The 27,693-nt window shown below is 45.2% G+C and overlaps 3 protein-coding genes across 3 annotated transcripts; 2 read left to right on the top strand and 1 right to left on the bottom strand.

Moving 5' to 3' along the window:
- The first annotated feature begins 380 nt into the window (after positions 1-380).
- On the top strand, positions 381-2,121 carry LOC120693003 (CASP-like protein 2D1). Its single transcript, XM_039976437.1, has 3 exons — positions 381-724; positions 1,032-1,143; positions 1,577-2,121. Exons 1-3 carry the CDS (start codon positions 582-584, stop codon positions 1,865-1,867), a joined length of 546 nt encoding a protein of 181 aa, XP_039832371.1. The 5' UTR covers positions 381-581; the 3' UTR covers positions 1,868-2,121.
- A 324-nt stretch (positions 2,122-2,445) lies between these two features.
- LOC120692918 (tetraspanin-2-like) lies at positions 2,446-5,356 on the bottom strand. Its single transcript, XM_039976337.1, has 2 exons — positions 4,754-5,356; positions 2,446-3,165 (listed from the first exon to the last, which is right to left on the bottom strand). The coding sequence occupies exons 1-2, from the start codon at positions 5,258-5,260 to the stop codon at positions 2,866-2,868; spliced, it is 807 nt and encodes a 268-aa protein (XP_039832271.1). The 5' UTR covers positions 5,261-5,356; the 3' UTR covers positions 2,446-2,865.
- A 9,357-nt stretch (positions 5,357-14,713) lies between these two features.
- Positions 14,714-18,550, top strand: LOC120692828 (putative GPI-anchor transamidase). The gene is made up of 10 exons (XM_039976256.1): positions 14,714-15,040; positions 15,630-15,671; positions 15,763-15,907; positions 16,034-16,263; positions 16,423-16,480; positions 16,606-16,683; positions 16,794-16,882; positions 17,561-17,642; positions 17,736-17,909; positions 18,130-18,550. Exons 1-10 carry the CDS (start codon positions 14,865-14,867, stop codon positions 18,265-18,267), a joined length of 1,212 nt encoding a protein of 403 aa, XP_039832190.1. The 5' UTR covers positions 14,714-14,864; the 3' UTR covers positions 18,268-18,550.
- The last annotated feature ends 9,143 nt before the right edge of the window (positions 18,551-27,693 follow it).

Here is a 27,693-nt window from a genome sequence, read left to right as displayed (position 1 = left end):
CACACACACGGCGATGTTGCTATATAGCCACGCCCTGTTTGGTTTACTGCTAGTACTACTAGCACACATTTCCCGAGAAAAGAATCTTCAATACATGGAGTACTAAATAAAGTTTATTTGTAAAACCTTTTCACGGATGGGTGTAATTTTTCACGACGAATCTAATGATAGTAATTAATCGATGATTGTCTACAGTGATGCTACAGTGACCATCCTCGAATCGTGCGGTCAAAGACCTCATTAGATTCGTCTCGCGAAGTAGAACACGACTGTGGAGTTAGTTTTGTAAATTAACTTTATTTATTACCCTTAATTATTGGTCAAAATTTTTATGCTACTTGTACTAACCTAAACCAAACAGCGCCCCAGCTCGCTCTCCACGCCTTGGCCGCTAGCTCGCCGGAGTCCACGGCGTCGTCTTCGCCGTTCGTCCCCTTGCTTCACGCGCGCACCAATTAAGAAAAAGGAAAAAAAAGTATTAGGCGGTGGCGGTGAGGGTCCTAGCTCCTCCACTCAGACACTCACTCAGCCAAGCGCTGAACTGAAGTGAAGCAGCAGGGCGAGCGAGGAGAGGAAAGGCCATGGCGGCCATGGGACTCCCCGAGCTGGCTCTGCGGCTGTGCGCGGTGCCGCTAGCCGTGGCCTCGCTCTGGGAGATGGCCACCAACCGGCAGGCCGACGACACCTACGGGGAGGTCAGCTTCTCCGACCTCTCCGGCTTCACGTAAGTTTCTCGATGCTGCCTGCAAATTAAAATTCGTTCGATTCTCTTCGGCGTACATGTTAGGTTTGGGTAGAATTTGGCTGAATCAGCGAGTATGTATGAGAGCTTATTAGCACCAAAAGATCAACTTTCGTCAGTGAATTGAGTTCTTAGCTGGGCTCTTTACTTAATCGTGTTACAATCCGTCCCCCCTCGTTTGATTTTCCTTCACTGTTCTGCAGCGATACCATTTGGAGTTTCTGACCAAAATTAGGATTATTCATCAATCACGGTCTTGATGCTAACAAAATTCAGTTCTTTTTCTCAGCTATTTGGTTGGCATCAACGCCGTCACGGCTACCTACGCGGTGGCCTCCATCTTGCTGTCGCCCTTCAAGTCCTTCCCGCGGCATGACTGGCTGATTCTCGTCCTGGATCAGGTCCGAGTCTGACTAAGCATCTGAATTCTCTGTATTTTCCGATTTTAGATTGGCTACTTCGCGTGCAATCTTATGTAGTTGCTGTTCAGTCCGTTCGTGAGGTGACAATGGATCATCGAGAAACTGGTCAGGAGTAGTAGCAGCAGCGGCGGCAGATAGGAATTAGGAATAGGATATATAGGGTCATGCGAGTACAGAACAGAGCAAAGTTGAAAACTGAAAAAAGTTCAGAACAGGTACCATACCACAAGTGTTTTCCGATGGACACAAGCAACACACAATTGATCCTTTTTTTGCTGTGAAATTATCATCCGTTGAGAGAATCACACGACGTTATTCTTGCTCCTCCAAACCGTTGCCGATTTTTATTTTCAAAAAAGAAGAAGAAAAGACTCGGCGCTGACGACGTTGCCCGGCCGGGACATGCATGCAGGCGTCGGCGTACCTGCTGGTGACGTCGGCCGCGGCGGCGGCGGAGGTGCTGCAGCTGGCTCGCCGCGGCGACCGGGACGTGTCGTGGGGCGAGGCGTGCTCCTACTTCGGCCGGTTCTGCGGCAGGGCCACCGTGTCCCTCGCGCTGCACGCCGCCGCGCTCGCCTGCTTCGTCGCGCTCTCCCTCGCCTCCGCCTACCGGGTCTTCAGCAAGTGCCATCCCCCAGGCGTCGTCTCCGCCGCCGACGGCTCCGAGTTTGAGCCCAAGCACGCGCCGGAGCAAGGGAAGTAGCTAGGCAGGCTGGTGGTGTTGATGATGCTGATGATTTGATTGCCTGAGGCACTGCTGGATGCAGCAATCTGTGCTGTGCTGTTCTACTGAAGCAATCGATAGAGTATGAGAGTCAGTAATACTATACAAGTCATTGTCTATGCTGCTGCTTTGCAATAAGCCAATAACCTGAAGATGCGATGGACTGATTGGCCATGCATGTCGCTCGATTCTTATGCAGATAAAAGTAACATGGAAGAAAATAGCTGATGACATATAGTAAACTAATAATATTTTTCTCACACACCAAACTAGCATCAGCCACAATCAATCAGTAGTATTTTTTTCTCGGAACAAAATCGACATCGGCCACCGGCCACGTCCACCCGAACAGAATGTATTTCTTCGGTTGATCTCGAGGATCTGGACGCTAGCAGAGGCCTTGTCGATGTCGGGACGCTAGCGCAGAGTGGCATCCGATGGCGCAAGAGGCCAAGAACAGTGCGCTTAGCTGGAAGGGGGAAAAAACAAAGATGAAATGGAGGAACGTGCCGACAGGTCTCGCTGATTCGCTGGCTATCCTCTTTCACAACCGGGGAAACAAAATCTGACTTGAGCCTAACATAACAGCAAATCTGACTGCCCCGACCCGACAGCACGCCAGAAGCGACGAATCTGAACCGACCAGCCATCCCATGATCCATATAGTACATCTCACTTGGTCACTGATCTAGCACCATTGCTGATAATCGATGGCAGAAAACTAAAAAACATCGACTCTCATCAATCTTACATCTCCACTACCTTACATTGTTACACATCTTACACGTCTACTGCTACCAAACACCACAAAGCAAGAAGAGTCTGAAGAAAGCACATCAATCACAACTACTTGTCCACAACACAGCCCACACGTAGCTTGCTGAACCAACCTGACGGCGACGCCACGCCGGCGACCGGCATCCCGCCGCTGCGGCCGGCCAGCCAGCTCATCGTCGTCGTCACGGACTGATCAGTTATTACTTGTAGTGGCGGAAGAAGGCGGCGGCCTGGGCGTTCTTGTAGGCGCTGCACCCGATGAGGTAGAGGAAGACGAGGCAGACGGTGGCGACGACGAGCGCGATGTTGGCCTTGTGCCACTGGTCGCGGAGCGCCTCCAGGAGGCCGGCCTTGCAGGACTCGCACTCGTAGCAGAGCTCGCCGGGGTGGTTGCTCCACAGCGCGCAGTCCGGGTCCGCCGCCGGCCGCGCCGGGCTCGTCCACTCCGTCGGGCTCACGTACGTGTACCCGCACACCGACGGCGGCTTGCAGCAGCCCGACTGCACATCAAGCAGCAGCGTCAGGTATTGCAAGGAAAGGAAAAAAAAACAATCAGTGAACATCTGATTGTTTCATCAGCTAACACATGTACTCTGAACATCGTCCACTCTGAAAACTGCACATGCAGCGTCAGGACAGATGACTGAAGCTACGACCTTGGTCACCAGTCAGCTAAACCATTACTCGAGTATTGTAAGAAAAAATGGCAGCTGGAAACCTTTGGTCATTTTTAGATCAGATCATCTCGATTTTCTCCTTTCAGTTTCTTCTTGGTTGCATCAGTGTTCAGAGATCGAGCCAAGCAGGTGGTTCCTGGAGATGGGTGAACGAGACCACCACCCCCCCCCCCCCCCCCCCCCCCGGAATGCGCGGGCACGCGGAGGACAGACATAACTCTGCGCGGATGCGGACACCGATCGAGATGAATACTATCATTGTACCCGCCCAGAGGCATTAGCGTAGGCTACACTCGCTCCAATCCAAGAACCAACAGGGTGTCAAGTGTTCTTGGCCCCAGAACGAGGTGATGCCGATGGAAACACACACTAGTAGAAATTGCTATCACCAGCACGGAGATCCGCAATCAAGAAGAGTATAAATCTCAGTCCCCCAGGCACCGTCCCATGACCCTTGTCTCTGACCATGTTCCTATTATTACACTATCAGAGTTACACTTGTACGCATCTCGGAGAATACTCTAGTACTCACCTCCGCTCTAAAGTAGTACAGTTTCACTCTAGCTAGCTTTGTCACAAATCAAACATTTCTAACTCTGATGAAGATTATAGAAAGATCAAACATTTATAGCAGCCAGTTTAATATCATGAAATATGGTACTGCAGATGTTAATGTACTTTTTTTTAAAAAAAAACTGATTAAAGCTAGTATAGTTTCAAAAAACCCTGTGCTGTCAATTGCACAAAAGAGTTCTTTTTCCCGACCAAGTAATCGCTGCCCACGAAATTATGTTCCCGGTCTACATCAGTTTCCGATTCGTTCCAGAAAAAGGCTTAATTATTTGGACCTACACATGGATGCCCCTTTAGACCATTTGGCATTAGCGCGCTGGCGAAAGGTGAGCAGGCCCACGCCGCAGCCACTGTAAAGATGCCGATGATTAACCGCATCCTTTTCCTAAGCCCCGTCACAAAGCTTGTCATCTGATTCCTCCTATCATCAGGTTCTAGTAGTGCTACCATCTAGCATCTCTAGATGGGTCCAGATTGATTGATGGATCCTGAAGCATAGAAATCATTCCTTTCTTTTTTTCTTAGGCCTACCAATGGGCCAAGCTACTGTACCTACCAATGTGCATGCTCAAAGTAGCAACTCCATCAAATGCTGACATTTTTTTTTTTGCATTTGAGCCATCCTATTACTACTACTAGTTCACAATCACAGCTTTGTGTAACCTTTTACTACATTTTAAAAAGAGTTATGTTAAGAAAAAATATTGCGGTAATGAAATCTCATGATGAGCTCAATCAACAGTGATTGATGTCTGATGAGGAGGTGAAAAAATAATGTGTGCGCGCGCAGGAATCAGGATGACAGGAGTAGTGAGGCAGTGAGCTGATGAATCGTCACCTGGAGCGGGGAGAGGCGTGACTGGTAGAACTGCTCGGCGTTGACGAAAGCGGCCTGGCGCTGGAGCTTCTTGCAGGTGTCGGAGACGGCGAGGCAGGCCTTGATCTTCTCCCACCGGGCGGGGTCGTCGGAGACGTATCCGCGGAGCCACATGGAGAATCCGTCGAGGCGGTAGTCGTCGTAGGCGCGGCCGAGGACGGGGTAGGCGCCGGAGCCCCGGGTGACGGCGAAGGCGAAGACGAGGAGCGCGATGAGGAGCACGATGAGCGCGGCCATGGCGAAGAGGTAGAAGGCGAGGAGGCCGCGGCGGTTCCAGTAGGCGCCGACGAAGCCCGCCAGGGCGGAGAGGAGGAGCAGCCCGCCGAGGATGGCGACGGGCCAGCGCGCCAGGCGCGCGCACTCGTCCCCCTGCGCGGAGGCGAACCAGACCCCCGACGCGATCACCGGCCCCGCGCAGATCAGCGCCAGCAGCGTCACGCACGCCGTGATGTTGTTGCTCACCGCCATGGCGCGCGGCGGGAGTGCGGCGGCGGCGGTTTGGGCGGCGGCGGTGGTGGTGGAGTGCAGGGGTGGGGTGGTGTGGCGGTGGCTGGCGAGTGGCGATGCCCGGATTGGCCGGATGGGCTTTGGGGGAAAGAAAGGTGGCGGGGGTTTCGATGGGAGACTGACGTGTGGGGCCGGGGGAGGGTTCGTTCGGGGTGGCCCACTGCGCGTGGCGTGCGCGTGGCGTGGGATTCGATAGGCACCGGTCAGTTCGCTCGTACTAGAACCGCCCAAACCGTCGCCGTGTGGAGTACGCGGCATGCCACACGTGTGAACGCAGAGGTAACAGATGACGCGTTCGCACGGGCGCGCAGGTGAGCAGCTTGCTTTCTTTGTGTGGCGTTCCCTTGTGATGCATGGCCATGCTCGAGCGAGCGCGCGTTACGTTTCAGCTGTCCGTGCTGTTCCTGTTCGGAGCTAAAAGACGAGAGGTCAGAGCTTTTTGTACTGGTTCCAGTCAAACTTTGACCGGTTAGTCAGCAGGGCCGGGAAAACGAGATTGCGAGACGAGCTGAGGTTCGAGGAGAGGGACTGACGCGTTTAGTTTCCAAATAAAAAATTTTTGGTTGTCAAATCAACAGTTTAATTAGATGTTGAGAGAATTTTTCGGACACTAATTAAAAAACTAATTTCAGAACTCATCTGGAAACCGCGAGACGAATTTTTTGAGGCCTTTCACCGCATCATTAGCACAAGGGGGGTTATTGTAGCACTTATGGCTAATCATGCACTAATTAGCCTCAAAAGATTCATCTCGCCGTGTACATCCAAACTATGCAATTAGTTTTGTTGTTTAAGTATATTTAGTACTCCATACACGTGCCCAAAAGGAGAGGCATAAATTTCGAGGTGAAAATTTTTGAGAACTAAACGCGCCCTAAAACAAAGAGCGCGAAGGGCACAGGACTTTTTGTTGCCTCCCCTAAGAAGCTACCAGATGGATGGATGCCGGGGATCGCCGGCGCTGTGCGCTTCCGTCCGTGCCATGCCTTCTTTTCTCTGGAACTGGCGCAGCCGCGCTGGCACCGTGCTTTGCCTTTCCTTCTGCCGCTTTCTTTGAGCGTGTTCGGTTGGCTGATGTTGGTAGTAGTACTGATTTTTTATAAGAGAAAAATATTGCTGACTGGCTGGTGCTGGTGGCTGGTGCCGATTTTGTGTGTGTGAGAAATACTGTTGGCTAGATGTAACGGAGATGAAGCGAACAGTGTTTCTCGTCGCGTAAAGGCCGCGAGAGAGTGGAAGGCTCCGTCGCCTTTCGCCGGCGTGGCGGGCGCGAAGGATCCGGCGACACGGAGCGGGGGCACGCACCATGGATCTCGGAGCGACCTGCGTCAAGCCAGCCAGGCACATGGCGAGCTCCAGCTCTCGACACGAGCTAGTGGCCACCCGCGGGGGGTGTGTTTAGATCCGCGAAAAGCTGGTAGGAAAAGTCACATCGGACACTGTAGCATACTGTAGCACTTTTTATTTGTTTGTGGTAAATATTGTTTTATTATAGGCTAATTAGGCTCAAAAGATTCGTTTTGCAACGTACATCAAAACTATGCAAATAGTTTTTTTATTTACCTACATTTAGTACTCCATGCATGGGTCATTTGCTATATTTAATGTTTCGATGTGATTTCAATATGATGGAAAGTTTGGAGGAGTTTGGAGAAGTGAACACAGCCCCGTTGGAAAACCGAAAAGCAAAGCCCCCCGATCCGTTGTCCACTTGTTCATTTCCGCGGGTGTTTCCGCGGGGGAATGAAGAAGCAAGAGCCAGCAGCCCGCCTTTATTCATTTTTATATTTTAAAAAAATAAAATTTCAAAAATATATGGTCGTTCCAATAAATTTCAAAAATAGGCCCTTGTCGCCCATGGGGAGGACGACAACCCCCTGTCGCCCAGGCGTTCCTGACGCCAGTTCCAGAGAATTCCCATAGTGGGCCTGTCGTTCTCCTCGTCGCCGCACATGGCCTCATGGTAAGGCTCGTGGCTGACGATGGGTCGACCAACGGCTAGCCTCTCGTACGATCAAAGTTGCAGCAGTAGTGGGCACCCCGCTAGGATAGCGTTCCCATGTGTCTTCGTGCAGCCGTCGCAGAGTCCACGGCAAGTGACTGCAAGTACTGCTTCACCCCAGCTGTAGGGCGGTACGTCATCGTCCCCATCCGCAATCTCCCGTGCATACGGAAGGAGAATCCTATCGACCGAGTTGCCATGAGTGTTGTTGAACATGATGTAACCAAACAACCAAAGCAGGTACGCCTCCAGCGATCTGGTCATACTGTACTCGTCGGCATCCGCAGGCAACAGGGTAGGCTACATAAACAATTAAGATTAATGGTTTCAACTGATAATGCAACATGTGAATTGTAACAATTAAACTTAAATATGCAATGAATACGTACTGTAAACTGTAGGAACCAGATCTTCGAAGGACCTGCTGCTCGCGGGTGCGGGTTGATCGGATCTGCATCTTCCACGTGGTGAACCAGGGCAAAACGGGTCTCCAGGTCATTCTTCCACGAGGCCGCCACCACACGCGGACCTACAGCCTCCTCGACGATAGGGAGGCCGAGGAGGTGTAGGGTCGAGATGGCGGACTAGAGGGGGGTGAATAGTCCTTTCTAAAACTAATTGCGCCGGCTAACCGAAACTTATGCGGAATTGAAACTATTTGCTTAGCCAAGACTTCACCCCTCTAATTATGACTCTAAGGCACCTCCAAAAAGATCCTACACAGAGCAAATGGAGTGCCAAGCTATCAAGAGCTCTCCTAATAATTCTAATGCCAAGCCACACAAGTCTAAGCACTAGTACTTCACAAACCGGGGGAGCTCCTACACAATTCTAATGAGCAAAAGCACAAAACCAAACCTAAGCTCACTAGATGCTCAAGGACAAGGATACACAATCCAAATCCAAGAGCTTAACTTGCTTAGCTACACAATCTAAGCAAGAGCAACTAATTAAGCTACACAAGCTAACTAGTTACACTAGAGAGCAACTACACAAGCACAAAATATAGATGAATGTAAATACAAGGCTTGTGGTTTGGAGAAAGCAAACCACCGAGAAGAGTAGACAAAATTGATATGGTGATTTTTATCCCGAGGTTCACTTGGTTGCCACCAAGCTAATCCCCGTTGAGACAAGCTCCAAGGTTGCCGCCGATCCTCTTGCTAGTGGTGACTCTCAAGTCACACTCTCCCACATGGAGTGCTCACACCGAGCTCTAGCACATGATCCGGCCGGACCACTTGTTGCTCTTCACGTCTCGCTCAACTAGAGTTGCTCTTCGCGGCTCCCGCGGGGTGAGCACAATATCCCCCACAATCTCTTCTCCGGAGCACCGCACAATTTTCTTGCGGGCTTCAACGGAGCCTCTTGCCACCAAGCCGTCTAGGAGGTGGCAACCTCCAAGAGTAACAAGCACACCGGCTTGCAACACAATCACCTAGTGCCACTCGATGCAATCTCTTAAAGCAATCGCACTAGAATCGCTCTCTCACTCGATCGGATGATTACTATCAAGTTAGAGTGAGTAGAGGGCTCTCAAGCACTCTCACACATGGACACCAAGTCCCCAAGGTGCTCACAATCTCAAATGGCCGGCCACACCCTCTATTTATAGAGGATGGCCCCAAACTAGCCGTTACACTCAAATCCCGTGAAAATAGAGTTTTCGCGGACTGTCCGCCTCACTCAAATCCCGTGAAAATAGAGTTTTCGCGGACTGTCCGCCTCACAGAGACCGGACCGTCCGCCATTCAAAACCAACGGCTAGAACTGCAATGATTATGTGTCAGAGTCGACCGTTAGAGCCCCGGGCGGACTGTTCGCGCCCCTGGGGCGGACTGTCCGCGGTTCAAAACTTCGAACCAACCAATTTGCAAACGTCTCTGACTAAATCTGGAAGTGACCGGAGGACTGTCCGCTCCCCAGGGGCGGACTGTCCGCCGTTCAAAACGTGAGCACACACAGAAACCGCAGTGTTTCTGTCCAGAATTTTCAGTAGGAGGTGGACCGTCCGCCCCCAAGGACCGGACGGTCCGCAGTTCATTATGGACACCCAAGACAGAACTACCAAGTTTCTGCGCCCGTTTCAGCTTTTAAAGGCGGACCGTCCACCCCCATGGACCGGACGGTCCGCAGTTCATTTTGGACCACCAACAGAGCCAAAAACGGTTCTGTTCGAGCTCATCCGAGATAACGGCGGACCGTCTGCAGGTATATTTCCAGCAGAAATGCATCTCGGTAAAACGGCCATAACTCTTAGCTCCAAAGTCCAAATTAGGTGATCTTGGACTCTATGGAAAGCTAATTCAGAGGGATACACAACCCAACTGAATACTTGATCCAAGACACAATGGATCAAAGCAGTATTCCACTCCAAGAGACCACCTAATTTCCGGAGAAAACCGAAAAACCTTTCTTGCTTCCCAAAGTTGATCAACATCAACTCCAACTCTTTCTCCTTTACAAATGTGCCAACATCACCACGTGAACAACACCATGTGCATGTGTGTTAGCATTTCACAATCATTTTCAAAGGATTTTCACTTGATCTCACCACGCCACTCGATCCTAGCAACATCGAAATGTTAGATCGCTCAAGTGGCACTAGATGACCGATATGCAAACAAGTTTGCCCCTCTTGATAGTACGGCCATCTATCCTAAATCCGGTCAAGCACTTCTCTACACAACCTTTGACTGGTGAAATGAAATGCCCTACAAGTCATACCTTTGCCTTGCGCATTTCATTTCATCTTCCCAAATATTGATGCCACACAAGCACCAAACTCCATCAAGCCTTTTGATCATCTTCATGAGTCAACACTTGGTTTGATCTTCCTTGAATGATATGAACCACTCCATATCATCACATGACCTCTTTGGTCCATCGATCTTGACCTTGCTCGCTCTTCACCGTTGCCTCGGTCCATCAGCGCCAAATCTTGCCCAAGCTTCACCGCCTCGCGGTCCCTCGCTTCAAAGTCTTGACTTGTCCTTCTCCATTGCAACCGGTCCATCAAGCCAAGCCTTGTCTTGATCTTCTCCATTTTGGTCACATAACTCCATGTCATGTCTCATATGCAACGAGCTCCTCGATCACACTATATGAGCATAGCATCAACCCTTTAGCCATTTCTCCTCCATGGCAGATGTTGCTCATACTAGTGTCTTTGTGTGGACTAATCTCCTGTGTATCTCAACATAAACACTTATTAGTCCACTTAAGTTGTCACTCAATTACCAAAACCAAACAAGCGCCTTTCAGGAGGTAGGCCACGTCCTGCAACGTAGGAGTCATCTCCCCACACGGGAGGTGGAACGTGTGTGTCTCCGGCCTCCATCTGTCAACGAGCGCCATCAGCAGGGATCGGTCGAGCTGAACAAGTCCACCCTCGACAAGACGGCCCAAAGTCAGTAGACCGGACTCACGTAACCTGCAATAAACAAAATTGTCGAAACAAAGGAATAACAACGAATACATAAGTGATAAACAATAATATTTCATTACATTCCTGTTAACCCAATCGTGGTGTATAGAGATCTTCTCTCTAGGTGGACGAGGACGTAGCACCTCTAAGGCTCGGTGCTCAACTGCTGCAAAGAAAGACCTGTGGCTCGAGTCGATAACTGGGTTTAGCAAGGAGTCCATCTCCATACCTACATTCAAAAATATATGAGAACACATAGGTACATATATGTTCCACACAAACTGGACACACGATATTTATACATTATAGATAGCTTCGATACAAACTGGACGCATGATTGATACATAGGTATATATATGTTCCATACAAACTGTACGCATGATTGATACATAGGTACATATATGTTTCATACAAACTGGACGCACGATTACTATATATTACAGATAGGTTCGATACAAACTCCACGCACGATTAGTATATAGGTACAAACTGCACACTGGTGGATCATGACACCGAGTGCCTTCCACGAGCAATTCTCGCCGATGGTCGTCTGAACATAGGAGGTGCTCCATCTCTGGGATTTCCGGAAGGACCGGCATCAGCAGCATCGTGAAGTGCATTCTGAGGACACTTTTTGTAGTTGTGACCCAATGCTCCACATTGGCTGCAATGCTTTTGTGCCTTGCTTGCCTCGGACTCGTCCATACCATTCTGAATACGACGTGTCTGACGGCGGCATTTGCCTTTCTTAGTGGCTAGATCAGGAATAAACATCTTAACCTCATTATCCTGAATGAAAGGTCCCACTATTCCAATCCCGTATACCTCATGTCCCCAGGTGGATACAGCTGTTTCCTTGCTGAAGTAAGGTGAAACAAATACTTCTAGCTGCAACCCAGACTCTGCACATGCCGTAATGAGATGCGAGCATGGCAAATGCAATAACTTAGGCTTCATGCAGGAGCAGAAGACTTTGCCATCTACTGTAATCAAACTCTCCTGTACCACCCTATCTCTACGGATACCACGACCAGTTCTATCCTTGCATAGAACCTCAAATCTATGCTCCATTGTACCTGTCGATATGACGCGGTGTAGTTTGGCTTTTTCTATCTTCTGTTGCATATATTGTGTAACTCTTGTGCAAAACTGAATTTGGGGTTACTGATGTTTATGCTTGCAGCCATGTAACGCTCTCTGAAATACTTCATGCACCCATACATGATGAACTCAACAATTCCCACAAGAGAAAAGGCACGACAACGCCGCATAACCATATTGAAACACTCTGCATGGTTCGTTGTCTGAATACCATACCGCATTTCGTTAGTATCATAAAGAAATAACCATTTCTCCTTAGGTGCACCTCGAATACAGTGTGAAAATGGCTTCTCAATTGAATTCCTAGCCTCTGCAGCCTGACTCGTGCTGGTTCCTGATGCCCTTACCTTCACTTGCTCTGCAGTCAACTGATCAAGCATCTGCCATAAAGCATTGAATTTTCTCTGTTGATTTTGGATGCACAACCTCTTAAACATGTTCTTAAGATCCTTGTTCTTGAAGTGGTCATAGAAGTTTACACCCATATGCCTAATGCACCACTTGTTGTGGACATCGGGCCATAATGGAGGCGTTGTCGCAGTTCCTCATTGCAATTTCATTATTGATTGTAGCAGACCTGCATGCTTATCACTAATAAGGCACACATCTGGACGTGCAGCAACAACATGAACCTTCACTCATTCAAGGAACCAATACCAACTGTCTAAGTTCTCATTCTCAATAAATGCAAATGCAAGCGGAACTATTTGGTTGTTGCAATCTACCCCGATTGCGGTGAGTATCTGACCTTTATACCTTCCAGTCAGAAATGTGCCATTAATGCAGATCACCGGAAGACAACACTGAAATGCCCTAACACAGGCACCTAGGCAAAAGAAAACTCGTTGCAGAATGCTTTGCCCCTAGTCACGGCTGGTACGAGATATGTGTCATAAAAGCTTCCAGGATTTCTAGCAGCAACCTGGGATAACATACGAGGTAGGTTATCATATGATGCCTCGTATGTGCCGAACCGCATCTCGAACACCTTTTGTTTAGCCCGCCATGCCTTGAAATAACTAATGGTGTACTGGTAAGTCTGCTCAATGTGTCGAACAATTATTTTTGGCTCATAATTTAGGTTGTCCATAATCAACCCATATATTTGCTTTGCAACAAAGTCGCATGATATATTGCGATGCGAGGGCTGAACTTCTGACAGCAAACAAGTGTGCTCTGTCACAATGGAACATTTCCAGTTCGACTTCCATTTTCCCTTGAATGCATGTACTCGCCATGGACATCTATCATTCACACACTTCACCTCATATTCTTTACTGACAGACTTCACGACTCTAAATTCTCGCTTCAATGATATTGCCTATACTTTCACAGCATCTTTTACGGCTTCAATGTTTGGATATGTTGCACCTTACACTACCGCATTCCCTCTGTACTCCCACTCCTGATTTCGTACGTCTTCTACGACATGATTGCCAAAACCATGTTCCTTCCACTCTTTTGGCAATGAGTACTGCTCGTCATCAGATGAGCCCTCATATTCTTCCATCTCTATTGCGGCTTGGTCTTCTGCCTCCATCTCGTCCATGATGCTATGTATCATCTCTCCCTCATCAGCAAGGCCCTGTGGTCCGATGTTTTGGTTCTCTATCTCTTCTGACTCATCTTGCTTAATATAGTTGGTCTCTCTTCGAATACTCGGAGTTGCTTGATCTACACCATGTTGGATTTCATTTTGTGTCTTCTCCCGAGTTTGAACAAGAATGGCCAGATGCCACCCACGCTCTATAGCTGCTTGCATGTACTTCTTCCAGTCATCAGTGCTGTGTATCATCATCAATTCCCATAAATCACTTTCTACTTCCCAATTAACAAGAGAATGGACGGTCATCACATGTGTCTCCGGATCAACACGGAACCCACGCTGCAGCCACTTATATATGGAACCAAAACTCCTCTACAGAGGTTTATCTATGGCGCTAGATGTGCACTTAAAGGCAGAAAGGTCTACTCTATTTGGCCCATACAAAACATTGTAGTCACCAAAAAATATTTCAAACTGCATCTTGCTCGACATATCTGTATATCACAGAATACTTATCGAGTTATACTCTTTACTTCACTACCTTATTTAATAATCCGTAAAAACTAAATATGAATTTCAACTACAACATTTAAGTATTCATAACTACGTGATGACACTCAAATTCTATACTGCATATGCGAAATTCTATTCTAAATCGTAATTAATTTATAAACACGTCTATAATAGTACTACAATTATAATAATAATAAACGCGTAGTCTTAATTTCCTAAACTAATAATAAACGTGTATCCTTAAACTCCTACTTAAATTGGTTCTACTATAGCACTAATTAAATTTAATTACTCTACAATATCAATGGGAAAATACATAAGTTAAATATAAATATCTGCAGATCACAAGTGCGGAATCCGGCAGGGCTTCGCCGCTTTCCTTGTGTTCACCCCTCTCTTTTTTTTTTCTGGATTTTTGGTGGAATTTTTGAGCTCAAATTTGGAGGGAATGAGGATGGAGGGCTTATATAGAGGGGGGACCCTATCGCCCGAGGGGGTGCGACAGGCTGTCGCCCGTTGGGGGGACCCCCCGGCCGTCGAGTCCTCGCGCCGCGCTGACCGAGGACCGATTTGTAAATTTTTTTTTACAAAAAAGACCACTCGCCCCCTATCTGGGCGACAGAGACCCATTTTTGAAATTTGATAGACAGAGATCCATTTTTGAAATTTCTTGGAACGGTAATATATTTTTGAAATTTTAATTTTTTTAAATATAAAAATAAAAAAGGCCAGCAGCCCAGCCATCGAGCCAAAGGCCCAGCCCGCCAGCCGACCGCTCTTCCTCCTCAACACGGCCCGCTCAAGGCCCTCTTTGGCCCATCCCATCTCTCAGCCGGCCTGCCGCCGCCCTCCCCAACGAGCAGTGTTCGGCAACTCGGCGTCGCGTCGCGGGCGGCGGCCACGGCGGAGCTCCTCTTCCCTGCTGATCCCCGACCTGCAGCAGCTGCCCCGCACGACCCCTCGCCCGTTGCCGGCCATGGCGTCCGGCGCCCGGGGCCCGGAGCCCCCGCGGCCCCCTCGCGCGCCCACCCACCTCGCGCCGCTGCTGCTGCTGCCCGCGCTCCTCCTCGCCTCCTCCTCCCCCTCCCCCGCCGCCGCCGCCGCGATGCACAACAACAACTGGGCCGTGCTCGTATGCACCTCCCGGTTCTGGTGAGCGCCCCCTCCCTATCCCCTCCTCCTCCGCTTCCGGTGCCTCGTCTCGTCGGCCACTACCTGCCCGGCTGGGCTGGGGGATCCGCACCCCCCCCCCCCCCCGCGCTGCGCTGGATCGGTCCGCGGGGCGCGTGCGCGTGCTCTCGGGCGAGCGTCGCGAGTGGCGCGCTTGACGCGAGTTTCCGACTCGACTGGAACCGGATCGCGCCGGTTGATTCGTCCTAGCTTTACTGGATTTTGTATTTGGAATTGTGCGTCCCTGTTACTAGCTACTACCGGATCAGTGTCGGTGCATTCGAGCAGTGATGGGGGCTGCTTGTTTCGATCATCCGTTGGTTCTGTTCGGGCGGAGTTCAAATGCTTCAACTATGTTGTTGCAAGTCTACTCACTGCCCTACAAATTTCATATTCATTCCCACAGAAAGTTCTGCTCTAGATGCCAATAGTTTTGCATGTCTGTTCAATTATAGGGTGATTTATCCTTGTTAAGCTTTATAATGTAATATGGCAATAGCATTCAGCTAGGTTCCTGATGTTTTGGCACTATCCGCACATAATTCTTACCAACTATTGTTGATTTCCCCAGGTTTAATTATCGACATATGGCGAATACTCTGTCTTTGTACAGGTACCATGTTGAACTAGATTCATGTGGGGTTGTCCTGTCTACATATTATTCCTTATTGTATCTTTTCTTTTCTTTTTTTGGTTCCTTTCAGGACTGTTAAGAGATTAGGAATACCTGATGAGCGAATCATACTTATGTTGGCGGATGATATGGCTTGCAATCCTAGGAACAGTTATCCTGCCCAAGTTTTCAACAATGAGAACCACCAGCTAAATCTTTATGGTGACAATGTTGAGGTGAACCTCGGCACTCTGAAAACATTGTTACTGAACATCACAGTGCCTATGCTTGTCTGTAGATGATAAAAAAATATAGAAAATGAAATACTTTCATTTTATCCATTTCTTCATTTTTCATGACAGGTTGATTATCGAGGGTACGAGGTCACAGTGGAAAACTTTTTGAGAGTTTTGACTGGCAGACATGAAAGTGCGGTACCAAGATCAAAGCGTCTCCTAAGTGATGAAGGAAGCCATATTCTTCTGTACATGACTGGGCATGGAGGTGATGAGTTTTTGAAGTTCCAAGATTCTGAAGAGCTTCAGAGCCATGACTTAGCAGATGCAGTGAAGCAGATGAAGGAGAAACATAGGTGGTTTATTCTTCATCAATTTATTATATTATAGTTTTCATTTTAATGTAGAAAACTCCAATAGGTACAAATCAAGGAATTTCAACAATCAGATGCTGCCTTACCCTCTTCGGGTTAGAATAGTTGGTTCTGACCTCTTCTCTTTTGTCCGTCTTTTAGATTTAAAGAGCTGCTGATAATGGTAGATACTTGCCAAGCTGCTACTCTCTTTTCACAGGTTTGTTTCACTGGTAGAAATACCTCTTGCAATATACACTTGGGCCATGGCAACTTATTTCGCATTACTATAAATTTTATACTATATCTCCATAGCCATACCTGATATATATTTTATAACTGCAGCTTCATTCACCTGGTGTTTTGGCGATCGGTAGCAGCATGAAGGGTGAAAACTCTTATTCTCACCATCTTGATTCAGATGTGAGTAAATGCTTTCCATTTTCAATGTTGGCAGATATTCTTTGCGAATGTATTTTGCCTTTCTATTTTCATGAAGCTTATCAATCTGATCATCGATTTTTTTTTGGCAGATTGGTGTTTCTGTTGTTGATAGGTTTACCTATTATACACTTGCTTTCTTTGAGAAACTGAACATGTATAGCAATGCCTCATTGAACAGGTAAAAGTGCAACACAAGCTTAAATACTCTTGCTTATGTTATGCGTACTGATGTTCTAATAAGTTTTCGATATGGTAAACTTTTCCATATAGAATGTGTTGTTCTGGTTCTAGGGCCTACAATGATGTTAATTGAATAAAAAAAACTTGGCTCGTTAAATATAACATGCGCTTGAATCTATTGTTCCATTTGATGGTTTTCAAGTGATAAAATAATGTAGAAGGGCTATATCGGCACACTTTCTTTGGTACCATATAAGAAATTGAAATTCACTGATGGCAATTGGCAAACTCTTTTATCATATCTGCTATTCTGTGGTCGTATTGGGGCCTATATTGTGGGACATAAGAATAGCATCTATTTTTTTACAACAAGCATGGCAAAGATGAAAATGGCACTAGAGATCAAAGAGGATGCACTACTATATTGAATATCTACTGAAAGAAGCCATAGTAATCTGCCAAACAAATTACTGCTATTACCATTCTCAAACATTGTTTTGGTTGACTTTACTGACCTTTGGGAATATGTTGTGTCATACTATACTAAAACTTTCTGGGATAACATTGAACTATATTCACTTCACATGTCAAAAATAGTGTAGCCGAGTAACTCCACATAATAATGCACTTGTGTTCATATTGTATTTCAATAATGTTCATTTTTGTTACGTTACAGTCTTTTCAACTCATATGATCGTTCCATGCTGATGTCTACTGCATATTATCGAATGGATCTTTATGAGCGGCCCTTAAATGAGGTATTTATGAAATAATATATATTTCTGGATTGTAATTCACCATTTGATTGTTCACACAATATCCTTTTCTCTTTATTTTCTTTCATTGACCAGGTGCCTGTGACAAATTTCTTTGGATCAGTCATGAAGACTCTCCATACAGATTCAGCCTACACAGGTTTCTTGTCTGCACATGACGATGAAACTCCCATGTCCATCAGAGATAACCAACATGATCATTTCATGTCAAAGAATGAGGCTAGAGCAAGAAGATCAAACAAAGAAAAGGTGAATATTAGCTTGAGAAAGTTTTGAGATGGCATCTAGGTTATTTGCTTCAATCAATTCGAGTAGCCTAGAGTCCTTGTTCTCTTATGCTATCTGGTTCTACTTTCTCTAGTTCTGCCAATTTACTATTGGGTTTCCATTATCATGATAATGGAAATGGGGTCGTGCCTGCTTTGGATATTTTTTTAGAAGCTAATACTTTACAAGTTACAACATGTAGGAGGCACAAATAATACCCCATGGATGGACAGAAGTTCTGCTTGAACAGCTGGAGGGCAAGAATACTGACACTGTTGTGCTGTATGGTCTGGGAACAATGGGTATATTGTTGGCACTTTCAACCTGGTTATCAATGTAGGCACTATGAAGAGTATTGTTCACACGCCATTCTCTTCCACAGAGCACTGAATCATACTAACCCCCTAGAGACAGGGATCAAAATAGAAAAGAACAAACTTTGGAGGTTCTTTTTTTATTTTATCTCCTTTTTAAATTTTGTTACTGTCTATAAGAATTGGTTCAAAATTGATGTATGTAGTTCTTGTATGCACCTTCTGTTCTTATATGTTTTACAACTCTTGCATCACTTATCTGGATCAGTTTGATTGTTTTGATGAATATTTGAGTAGAGCTTTTCTGCATGCAGCTTTTGAAATATTAATATATCCATATTCAGGTCTTGGATGAAAAGAATAATAGGTCAATACTGAAATTTCTGAAGCTTGTTGCATGATGAGATTTTTTTTTACAGAAAACCTGTTTGCATGCGGATTAGTCTGTAAATTTGTTGTGTGCAAAATAAGAAATATATACTGTAACTATATATTTATCAAGGAAAATGATCATCATTAAGAAGCACTTCTTCTGCGTTCCATTACCATACTGTAGTTTAGTGCATTACAGAAAGCATACAGCCATGTATACTTTTGACGTAATTTTGTGCAGCAATGCCACATTGAAGCTGCAACTTTTGTTTAGTCAAGTATGCACATGCTGACTGCCTTACAAGTTACAATACAGTTTTACCACTTCCACGTGAGTGTTTCAGCTTACAGGGTGGGCACAAGTGTAACCACAGACCACCCCAACCTGCCAGTGCCATGTTTTCCATCCAACTTATGGTTTCTGGGGCAAACTTTATGTGTGAATAAGGTTTTACAGTTGTCTTCAAAATTTATGTTTTCTGACTGTGCTTGTGTATGCATTGTTACAAGAGCGGGATGAATAGAGGATGCTCTTAAATGTCTCTGATTTGGTCTTCCCCATGTACTGGGCTCGTGCATGGAAAAATGGTCATAAGTAACAGATGACAACAAAGCTTATTTACATTCAGTTCTGTCATCTTCCCTGTTCCCGGGTCCTGAGTTACTGAAATAGATTTGTTGCTACTGGCCTTGTTCTGGTCCTGGCATCTGGCAGCAAGCCTTAGTGTCATCCCATCCATCAATATTCTCTTGCTTTATGCTGAGAGTTTCTTTCACATACAACAGTATTCAAGCAAAGCAAAGATAAAGTGTTGGTTGCATTTACCAGACATGTTATCCAGAGTGATCTGATTTCAGGACAGCTCAGTGCTTGTTGCACACTACAGAGAATGCTTTAGATTTGCAGTGGGAGTGCACTGTTGCATGATACTTTTTGCAGGCAGGATCAGTATATGGCAAGTCATTGTCAGGGTTGTTATGATAACTGAGGAAAAGCTTCTGTGCTATCTATGCTGTTCTCCATTAAGGTAAGGTGGTCCCAGTGATCTACAGTCAGCACTTACCCAACTAGCAAATACTTACATGCCACTTCGTCAGATATTTTCTTTGTTGGATGCTCTGTAATAACTGCTGTGGGTTAGATGATGAAGTTTTCCAGATAAAATGTGCTGTATGGCATATTATACATTCTTATAGGAGCTGATTTTGTTGTTTCTACTGACTTACAGTTGGTGTGTGTCTCACTGGAAGATATGTAAGGGTACGGACCAGCCTCTGAGAAAGGTAAGTATGCAGTTGGAAAGCAGGAAAGGGCAAAAGTAAATCCTTGGATCGTAAGGATGAGCAGCTTGAGCATGGACATGCTATATTTGGCATTTTCTGGATTCATCAGATGCTGGCTTATTGGCTATATGTGCTAGTACGAATGAAGGGCTGGCATACCGGCTTGCTTTTGAGCTCAAAGCTTTGAATTGTTTGCATTAGGGTGTCTGATGGGGGCCTTGTGAGATGAACCATGGTACAAACTGTCAGCTATGGCAACTGCATACCTGTGCATTGGGTGCTGGCGCTGAATCTTTGGCAAATGTGTTGACATCTATGCATGACTGTTACCGTGCTGGTCTGAACTGGAAGTCAAATCACTAAAACTCAGTGGATGTTCAGATTTCAGATTCCTATCTGGCAATCCCAGTTTCTGTACAGGCAAGCTAGGTTAAAACTTTTGGGTCAATACCTTATGAAAGATGTGGCTTCTGGAACTGTGAAGTGGATGCCTACTTGCATGTTCATAAATGATTTCACAAAAGGAAATGGAAATTATGTGGGGCTAGTTGCCTTGTCCAGGACCTATGCCGGTACGTATTCTTTGGCCTATGTTTCCTGGTATCTTGTCTATACTGGTTCAACGGAATTCCGTCAGTATGAACAAAATATATGTATGATATGGCTTATCTGATAGGAAATCATAAGAGCATGTATAGTGTTCTGTGCAAGCTAGAGAGTTAGGCAGAAAGGGCACATGGAGGAATAGATGAACATCTGTCAATCTGTAGTTGGTTTTGGATTGAATCGAGAGACACTTTGAGGTGCATGATTCTTTTTGGGTTTTGTAGTGTCCTGACTCGTGAGGGCTGGGGACTCAAACATGAAGTGCTTGAAAATAGTTAGTTTTATTGAAGACCAATCTTGCTTTCCTGGAGTTCTATATTGCTCCAGTGAAAAGGTGCTCCAAAATTCAGACTTTAGAGAAGACAGTCAGCTACGGTTGTGCTTGAAAGAGACACCAACATAAAACAATGGCTTGAATACGAAAAGTAAAAGTTTAGGATCAGTTGATTACATCAAAGATATCTAGCTGGTTAGAAATATATGGATAATAACAGAGCAAGATTGGGAGTTGGTACAGTAACGCTTTTGTTAGGTACAGTATGTGCTAGTTTTCCTACACTGCTATCAAGGCCACCAAACAGCTAGAGTCCAGGAAGGGACTGTGCTATACCCAAGGCGAGGTTAAACAACAAGAAAGGGCATTTTCGTGGTCAGAAGTACTCACGTGTCATTGGTACTTCGCAGTAGAGTAACATGGGGGCAGCAATGTGAGCATAAATGTTTGTGTTCGAGGTCTAATAAACTCTACTAACTTTAACTAGAGGGTGTAGAATATGTTTGATGATTTATACCAAGAACGAAAGGTAATAGCTTTGACAACTTTGTTCATCATATGAAATGTTCTCTTTTTATTCTATGCAATGAATAGAATAGTACCTTATCTAAAAAAATGCAATGAATAGCAGCAATTTAATTTAGTGTTGGGCTTTTTTATATAAAGATGTTCATTTTGTTCCACATTTTTTTATCGTTTACTCAAATCCTCCGAGACTCATATCCTTAATTGTTGGATAGAGAATACCGTAAAGCCTTTCTTTTGTTTGACTAAGTTATGCATCCTGGAGATTTAGCGTGAGCTGGGCAGCTGACGATTCCGTTATTCCCAATCCTTAGCAAGCTTAGAGGTCAAGTGATGGCACCTGTATTTTTTTCCCCTTTTGAGGATTGCCGCTCTATAGTTGATCTTTTCTCGTGTTTTCGGAGTCCTTTAGATATATATGCCCCTGGACCTGTCGATTCCTCAAAAGCTCTACAATCCTTTTGTGCTCATTGATCTAGCGAACAAAAGCATGACGGTGATAACACTGAACATTCATAGGGACAATATCTTTCCTCGGGGCAGTACTTTTACATGGTCCCCTGACAGTGACCTGCTTGTGCTTCAAGCGTTCTCTTTAGCCGAGCATGCTTTTGGTTCAATTGTCCAACTTTGGGGCAGATGGTTGAGAGCTAGTGCTCTTATTAGACCTCTAGACACAACAAATTAAGATTAGGCTTAGGGAGACAGAGGTTGTTACTTGGCATCGAAAAAACGGTTTACTATCTAGTGTTCATATAGTGTGTAGCGAGCCAGTTTACTTGTCGGATCAAAATCTTAGAGCTTGTTTATTTGGAACACAAGAATACCATAGCCAGTTTTAGAGCATGTATATGCTGGTCTCGCTGGCTGCGGTTGCATCTGATCATGTGATGTGACTGTTAAATTTGACACGTAAGAACATTGAGAATATCTGCTTCGAATTAAGCCTGTCACGTTAGAGCCATCAACTCTCTTTTCTCTTTTCACTCTTCTTTTAGAGGATTTCACTCTCTTTCTTTTTTTGTGTGTGTAGGAGGCATACATCCCTTGTGGATACAGTAACCTGCTTAAAAGTACAAGCCCAAAGCTGGCACCCGTGTGTCATACGGCAGGTACGTGCTGGTATCTTCCTCTCGCATTTGCTCTACGGTCTGCGCTGGTCTTGTTTGTCCGGCCTGGACCATTTTTGTCTATCGCGGCAACAGGAAGGTACGTACTGTGCTGGGAACCCCAATACGAGCAACGGCCATCCACAAAACAAACTGCACGTGAAAGCGTTGAAAATATCCTAGCGTGCATGTTACCTCTACATGTGTGTAGCCCGGGATGAAATTTGTAGAGGACGCAACGAGAGACCATGGTTGATGTCTAAACCGCTGATTGTCGTTTCTTTAGGAGGACAACGCATCTTTAACCCCTCTTCTTTACCTTTCTGTTAAAGTCTTATGTATTGTTTTTTTTTCGTAATACTCTCCTTCACGTGTCTACATCTGTACTACTTTTAGCAAAAAAAAAGTTTAGTACTACAAAACAACCTAATTAGGGCTAAAAATATCTCCGAATTGGATGGTGTCCAATGTCCACTCCTTTGATTTAATTTGTCGCGGGAGAAAAAAAAAACTCGAACATTTAATGCGGATTTATTTATAAAAAAGAAATACAAAGATGCCCGGGAAAAGGGGGGATTTGATTGGCCGCCGTGATATCACCGACCAATTCAAACGGCCCCGCCTAAGAATTTATGAACTCGTGAGACCTAGCTTGATCGATCCTTGCCCCGTCCATCTGCATTGCCGGCGGCCGGCTGGTGTTATGATCATCTATGCCGGACGATGTACAGTGTACTCATCGAGCTCCATCAATGGCCGTCTTAACACGCCATGCTAATTAATCTGCCTGGAGCCAATCCAAGTGGCCCCTGATTATTAAGCAAACCAAACTGTAATCACTCGCCGTGCACTGGTTGTTGCGAATTGCCGTCGCTTCCTTTTTGTCAATGGTACCAGCACGTACATACACACACACACACACCAACCAATCATGTACGTGGCAGGACGCATGCATGGAGCAATCTTTTTCTTTTTGGTAAATGCATGGAGCAATGAGCAATCAAGATTCAAGGGTGTGCTTAATTTAATTAAGGGAAAAGTCCGGTTTACACCCTCCAACTATCGCAAAAATCCGATTTTCAACCTTCAACTACGAAACCAGACAAAATAGGCCATCCAACTGTCAAAACAGGACAAATTTGGCCCCTGGGTGGTTTTGAAGGTGGTTTTCCATTTTGTGAGAATTAAAAATATTCAATTTTACACTAAAAATTTATAAGTAATTCATTTTAAATCAAAAATTATGAAATTGGTATCAAAAGTTTTCTAAAAATATAACCTATCTATTGTCACATGACTTGTGACTAATTTTTTTATGTTCATAATATTTGTCTACTTGCAGTTATGCCTATTATTTTTAATAACTAAGATTCAGATGGAGCAATATTAGATAGGTTACATTTTTAGAAAAAAATTGGTACTAGTTTCATATTTTTCTGATTTAAAGTGAATTAGTTTTGATTTTCTAAATCTAATTAGATTTATTTTTTTTAGAAAATTCAAAACCATCTTCAAAATCACCCCAAGGGCCAAATTTGCCTGGTTTTGACAGTTGGATGGCCTATGTTGTCTGGTTTTGTAGTTGAAGGTTGAAAATCAGACTTTTGCGATAGTTCGAGGGTGAAAATTGGACTTTTCCCTTTAATTAATTTTCTTCCTTGGTGTTTCACTTTCACCACGCGCTCATGCACCCAATCTTTTTTTTCTTTGGAGCGAGTGACCGGCGACTGAGGGTGCAAGAATTACGGTACTATGACACTCTAGTTTATTTCTCCTCCTAAATTATTTAGGCACAATATCATTCTAACTCATTTTATCAATCTTCTAGATGAATCCAAGCACCTAACATATATCTAATTGCATCCTACAGCGACAGATCTCGTTAAAGAAAAAAGAAATGGAAGGACCTGTTGCGTCGTCCGTACGTACCTGCAGGCCGCAGCAGATCTGCTGGCCTGGCTAGTGTCATGGACTCGTGGCATGGTGAGAGCTGATCGATCAGAGCTAGGCACCTAGCTAGTGTGTCTTGTGATGTGATGAATACCCAGGCAGGCCAGGGATAATCGACCATGGCACGTGCCGCAAGTAAAGGTTATCTGCAGGCTTGCTTGATGTCTTTCCTGAATTCCTGGTCTGATAATCGACCATGCAGCTCCAATCCACGGTGTGATAGAAATAAAGTCTAGGGAAATTTATCCACAGCACACTTGGATATTCGTTCACCCATAGCTTTGATATTGGTTCATCCATCTTGGATGCTTTGTTCACATGGCAGATAATAAAAAGTGGGTGAAATACTGAAATGATAAAATAGCTTTGATATTCATTCATCCATCTTTGATGCCTCTTTCTTTATATGAAAAAATAAATGATGATAAAATTGTACGATCGACATCACGTGCATGGTTAGCATGTGACGCGTCTGATGATTAGCGTGTGCCAAAACCTGACGCTTCTGATGATTAGCACGTGCCAAAACCGGATCTGGATCGGACACACATGATACATACTACAGCATTGCCGATTTCGCCTTATCTCGGGTGGAATTTGGAAAATCGTTAAATACTTGCTCACGAGTACGACTGTCTTCTTGGTACGGGACAACACATACAGTATATATATGTCCATCCTTATTAGGATGCATGCGTCCTAATAATCACTCTGTTCAGCTGGCTGTGGCTGGTGACGAGTGCTAATTTGTTGTGAGTTGGCTGACTGGTAGCTGGTGCTTATTTAATGTGAGAGAAAAATAGTTGCCATCATAATAGAGTGAATAATTGTGCGCTACGTGGAGAGTACACACAGGGTGATCGAGTAGAGTCAAGATCGTTTTAGGGAAATCCAAAAGGAAAATATTTTATAATAATGCATGCATGCATGTGTGTGTAGCTAGTTTTCAAAATGTGCCATGCTATTAAGTTTAATTAGTTCCTAAAAAATGCTGTATGGATTAGCTAGCTAGGATTGTTAGACATGTTTGGCCGGAGCCCACCCGCAGCGTGCAGGCTTGCAGCACCATGGCTCAGCTCACTGTCCGTGTTTCTTTTCAGGTTTGGATCATCTGCTTGTCTGGGAGAGCACAAACATGCCATGGGGTGTGTTTAGTTCCACCAAAAACCCCCCACAAAAACATCGCTTTCCATCGCATCTCCATCACATCGAAACATTAAATGTAGCAAATGACTCATGCATGGAGTACTAAATGTAGGTAAATAAAAAAACTAATTGCATAGTTTTGATGTACGTTGCGAGACGAATCTGCTACAGTGCTTTTCACCCCAGCGCTACAGTGTATTTCGTGGGAACTAAACACAGCCATGGTCGCGTCCACGGGGAAAAGGGTTGGCACGCGCTTCGTGCCTCCGAAAGCGCACCCCCGTGTCAGAGTTCCCTGGCGGATGTCCTTTTCAGCTATTTTGTTAAATCCGAAAAAGAAGTATATATCCATTGATAGCGAGTTTCTCTTTTTTTTAAAAAAAAAAAGGTGTAGACCTCATATAGGGATATATTATTGATTCCCCAGTTCATCTTATCGGTTGCTTTTCCATGTGTTTTTAGGATCAATATGTTTTCAAGGAGCTACTAAAACCATAGCGACATACTTTAAAAAAACATTTGATATGTTATGGAAGATAAAATACGTTTTATTTTATGCAATATAGATACTCATAAAGATAGCAAGTAGCATACCCCCCTCTAAACAGTGCTCTTTTAGGTTTGTTCTAATTCGAACCATATTATGTTTGACTAAGTGTTTGGAGAGAAAATCACATAAGAATTTTTTCAGGGAAGCCATGATGCGAACGCGTCGGAGTAATAAATGCAAAAAATACTTATGGTACCAGTAAGTATCGTTAGATTTTGTATGCAAGTTGGAAGAAATGGGTCTGCGGCAAGCAGCTTTGAGAGAGCTGAGTGCCACGTAGTTCTTTATGTTAATTTTGTTCACTGATGAGTATGAGTGCTCCTTGTTTTATGTAACATCGACTTAAGTAACTGTTAAACTCTGCTTCTTCTTCTTAAATGATTTGGCAGTGCTCCTACCTGTTCTTAAAAAAAGATTTTGTATGCAAGACATTTCATAGTAGATATATTTTAGTATCATAAATATTGATATTTTTATAAATTTAATCAAACTTAAGATATTTTGACTCGAGTCAAAGCTAAAGTAGCACTTTTTTTTTTGAAAGAGGTAGAACATAATTTGCTCTTTTAATAGCAGGTGGTATAGTTTAAAAGGAAAAGTCTTCTTTTACCCGTGGACCATCCACGCACAATGTGGCGCCTTTGGTTGACTCTGAAGATCTTTAAAGTTTTCGATTACATACAGCCCAAAGCAGTCAAGGCCAAGCCTGGAAGAAATACAAAGTTGGAGTACGGTTCAGGCAAGGTTGTAAAATGCTATCGCCTATAGAGTAGTAGCAGGGAAATACTAGAGAGGACTACATTGATCCCATTGGCATCAAACAAGCAAACTTTTTTTTTGAAAGAACAAACAAGCAAACATGAACACATGCTTTTGCTTACACACAAACTCCAATCGGGATTCCCTGACTTGCCTTCTGAAGGCAAGTCAGGGAACCCTGTTCCCGTGACATTTCGTCGTTATTTGACAAATAATATCTAATTATTGACTAATTAAGTTTAAAAGATTCATCTCGTGGTAATCAGTTAGACTGTGTAATTAGTTATTTTTTCTAACTGCATTTAATGTTCCATACATATATCAACAGATCTGATGTGACGGGTATTGTAAAAAAAATTTAAACTAAACAGGGCCCACTCACCTCGTCGCGGCCTTCATTTTTTTTTCGATCACTCGCGGCCTTCACTCTGCTCAGCAACTTGGCAAGTTTGGCAGCATCCATAAAAGCCTCCCTCTCTGGCACACCACCCACTCCACTAGACCTGGGCATGGGCTGCCCGACCCGACGGACCCGACCCAACCCGCCCGAAAATAGTCCGACCCGACCCGACCCGAAGAGTTTGATGGGCGGGCTCGGATCAAAATTTTTGACCCGGTATGACTAACGGGCCGGGCACGGGCTAAAAATTTTGACCCGAAACCCGAAAAACCCGAAGGAACCCGACATTTTACATAGGCCCGGCCCGACCCGACCCGAACCCGACCCGACCCGACTGGCTGTCGGGTCGGGTGCGGGCTCAATTTTACGGCCCGGCCACCGGGTCGGGTCGGGCACGGGCCGCTAGAAAAAACACCGGGCTTTTTTTGGCCCGACCCGAACCCGACCCGGCCCGGAGGATGCCCAGGTCTACACTCC

Source organism: Panicum virgatum, chromosome 1K (assembly GCF_016808335.1).
Source record: "Panicum virgatum strain AP13 chromosome 1K, P.virgatum_v5, whole genome shotgun sequence".
Classification (NCBI taxonomy): domain Eukaryota; kingdom Viridiplantae; phylum Streptophyta; class Magnoliopsida; order Poales; family Poaceae; genus Panicum; species Panicum virgatum.
Note: the sequence above shows the minus strand (reverse complement) of the source record. Positions and strands in the feature narration are given on the sequence as shown.